The 3,402-nt window shown below is 35.7% G+C and overlaps 1 protein-coding gene across 1 annotated transcript; it reads right to left on the bottom strand.

The window, feature by feature from the left end:
* Positions 1-458: 458 nt before the first annotated feature.
* On the bottom strand, positions 459-3,176 carry LOC110632398 (uncharacterized). The gene is made up of 3 exons (XM_058154058.1): positions 2,276-3,176; positions 1,419-2,228; positions 459-1,328 (listed from the first exon to the last, which is right to left on the bottom strand). Exons 1-3 carry the CDS (start codon positions 3,174-3,176, stop codon positions 574-576), a joined length of 2,466 nt encoding a protein of 821 aa, XP_058010041.1. The 3' UTR covers positions 459-573.
* Positions 3,177-3,402: the final 226 nt, after the last annotated feature.

Below are 3,402 nucleotides of genomic sequence, written 5' to 3'. Positions count from 1 at the left end.
ATTAGCATATTCTTTGACAAATCCTTTAAGAAGTAGTAAATATGATGGGGTACGGTTAGCTTCTAATTTTCGCCATACACTGTCAAGTATGCCTTTATCCTGGACACAACTAAAAGCTGACTTTAAAGCCAAATATCTAGGTTTATCTGTTAATAGCTCTCCTTCCCATATGATTTGTTGAATTAGCCCATTCACCCTTATCATATGCTTAACAATGCAGAGTAGGTAATCTCCTGTAGTTGATGGTGTTACTTCCATAGGTAGATTAATCAAATTCCTAATTAAACCATGTACTCTTGCCCGCTGTTGTTGACTGACAATTCTTTTCGGAGTGCGCATTATACGAGCCATTATTTTATCTAAGTCATAAACAAAAGAGAGCATAAATAAATATATACGAAATAAATCATAATGCAGTAATTATATTAAATAATGCAATAATTTAAGATAAAATTGAAAAGTACGTAACCTAACAACGGGGGGGTAATAATACACATAAAATGAAAACATAATAATGAAAACTATGTCCAACAATTTATGATAATAATACAAAGTATTTGAAAATAGTGTCCTTCAATGGATTTTAGACGGATCCCCTCTCTTTTGAATCACCATCCAATCCATTTCATTCATCTTCCTTAAAGAAGTTGGTCTTCCTTTAGACCTTTTCCGATTTGGGTCAGGTACAAGGATTGGATCATTGTCTGTTGGCCAATCATCATGATGTCCAAGTGCATGAAACTGCCACTCATAGCACTTAAGCGTTCGTTCCAATGTATAATAATTTGAAACGTATTGCTCATAATTAATTGACATTGATTGGCATGCTGCTATGACATGAGAACATGGAATACGTATCTCTTGAAACTTCTCGCATGTGCATGTCCTCTCATAAAGTTTGACGATGTGGTTGTCCCCAGTTCTATCCTTCCAAACTTCAAATTCACCACAATCGCGATTAAATAATCGAACATTAAGTGAGTTTGCTTCATTCAAATTTTCATTCAAAATTTGACGACATGCCGGTGTTAAGTTGAAGCCCAACTGCAATTGTTCGCGGAAGGTCGTGCGGCGTGTGTCAAAATATTGGACACATTGGAAAAATATTTTCTCTACCATTGTAGTTATTGGTAGTGCACGAATCCCCTTAAGCATTCCATTAACTGACTCAACGGTATTGGTTGTCATGGAGCCATACCTTTTTCCTCCATCATGAGAACGTGTCCATTTCTCCAATGGTATATTTCTGGCCCATTCAAATGTATCTGGATGCTCGCTCTTGATTGTGTCCATGGCATCAAAAAATTTCTTTTTCTGAATTTGGTGAGCTGTTAAAAAAAATTGACATTTTTTGTATTATATAAAATTGAAAATGCAATTAATACTTGCAAAAATAATATTCTTTGGCAAAAACTAACCTGCCTTTCGGAGAGCTTCTTTCATGTCAGGATTTTTAAACTTCGTGTTATAATTGCTCAGTACGTGTCTTAAGCAGTATCGATGATGTCCATTAGGAGGCTGCCACCAATCTTGCTGCATTGCTTTTTTAATGGCAATATGTCTGTCTGATATAACACAAATATCAGAACGATCAGTCACAAACACCCGTAAACAAGACATGAACCAATCCCAGTTCCTTGTATTTTCACAATCAACTATTGCCCATGCAATAGGAAAAATATGGTTATTGCCGTCCAGTCCCGTAGCACAAAATAAACACCCTTTGTACTTTCCATATAAAAATGTGGAGTCTATAAAAATAACTGGCCGACAGTGCTTGAAACCTTCAATTGTTTGTTTGAATGCCCAAAACATCCTATCGAAAACCCGATTCTCAGGTTTTAATTTATTATTAACAAACAGAGGGTCATCTTCAATCAAGAACGAAGAATCGGGGTTGTGTTTGCACAACGCAAGCATGAATTGACGCAATCTTGTAAAAGATTCCTCCCAACCACCAAATATCTTAACAACTGCATCGTGTCTAGCCTTCCACATCTTCCGATAACTCGGCATATATCCAACCTTATCTTTGATTTCTGCTTGTAACGCAGATATCTTCACATTTGGCTGTTCTCGTACAATTGCTAGGATGAAATCAGATAAAAATTTGCTATCCAATTGCCTATGATCTTGTGAGATTGATGGATTAACACATGTATGGGGTCCGTTATATCGAGTAATTTTCCATATATCAGATCCTTCCGACGAGGCATACGCATTCTCCACTTACAATTGTTGTTTCTATATTTGCACCTTATAGCATACGTTTTGCTCTTTGTCTCATCATAAGAAAAGTCATGGTGCCTAAGTAAATGATATTCTTTGGCAGCTCTTTGGACAGCCTCTCTAGACGGAAATGTCATTCCAACTTCAAACTCATTCGATGGATCCCACATTGAACTATATTGCGGTTTTGACCATGGATCAACTGTTAGCAATGAAAAATCTAATTCACAGTAAGGTGGAGGATGGACAATAGGCATTATTGGGTTTGCAACATGAGTGTTATAGTATGAAGGCAAGTTGACTACTACCTCATTATCATGCTCAACATCCTGATTGAAGTCTGCCTCATCACTATCAATCCATTGTTCATCAGAATCCTCTTCATCGACACCATTATTGGGGCAATTATGACTATCAGAAAAGTATGATTCGTTTGATTCGTACACCCATCGACGTTCACAAATATCTTCAGATTCATTGATAACCCCCAAAACATTATCCTCAAACGTACTACTATCAAGTTCAGATGATTGATAGCGAACAACTACCTCATCAATAGTACCAACATTTGATGGTCCCGCTTCATCAACAACATTTCTAGATGCATCCGGTCGAAAAATATCAATATATAATTCTATCGATGACATACCTCCAATTTCATCAATAAAATTAAACATAATATTTACATCATCATCGTTAGTCAAACCCATACAATCCCATTTCACCGAACCATCTCCTTCAATTGGTTGTCTGAAAAAGATATTCGATATAAATTCACACCCAGCTTCAAGATCAATTGCACGTACTATTTTCATACCTAAAGTACCAAAATCCATGCGTCTACCAATGGTAATGACTGTTGATGAACCCCCACAATAGTCGCAGCCTTCACCATCAATAATAATTTCTCCATCCCAATATAAGGTAGCAAACGATGGAATTGACATTTTTCTGATTAAATAAGAATTCTAGTTATTTGAATGACACATAAGAAAAATTATAATTAATAGTATTGCCTAACTTTATAAAAAAAAAAAAGAATTCAAATAAATATGCAGTTTGGTTCTTTATTTCGGCCAAACCTATTAAATTTTTAATTCAAATCTAAAATTTTTTTAAAAAATCAAATCTAATGCTGCTGCGGTTTGATTCGGTCACCTAAGAAATTCTATA

This window comes from Hevea brasiliensis, chromosome 1 (genome assembly GCF_030052815.1).
Source record: "Hevea brasiliensis isolate MT/VB/25A 57/8 chromosome 1, ASM3005281v1, whole genome shotgun sequence".
Taxonomy (NCBI): domain Eukaryota; kingdom Viridiplantae; phylum Streptophyta; class Magnoliopsida; order Malpighiales; family Euphorbiaceae; genus Hevea; species Hevea brasiliensis.
This window is presented reverse-complemented; position numbering and strand designations above follow the sequence as displayed.

Excerpts from the sequence above, each read along its gene's own strand:
- LOC110632398 (XM_058154058.1), bottom strand. The coding sequence starts at position 3,176 with ATGTCAATTCCATCGTTTGCTACCTTATATTGGGATGGAGAAATTATT. Across the intron at positions 2,229-2,275 it reads TTCTTATGATGAGACAAAGA|TGGAGAATGCGTATGCCTCG; the intron begins GCAAAACGTATG and ends AACAATTGTAAG. Across the intron at positions 1,329-1,418 it reads AGAAGCTCTCCGAAAGGCAG|CTCACCAAATTCAGAAAAAG; the intron begins GTTAGTTTTTGC and ends TTTTTTTAACAG.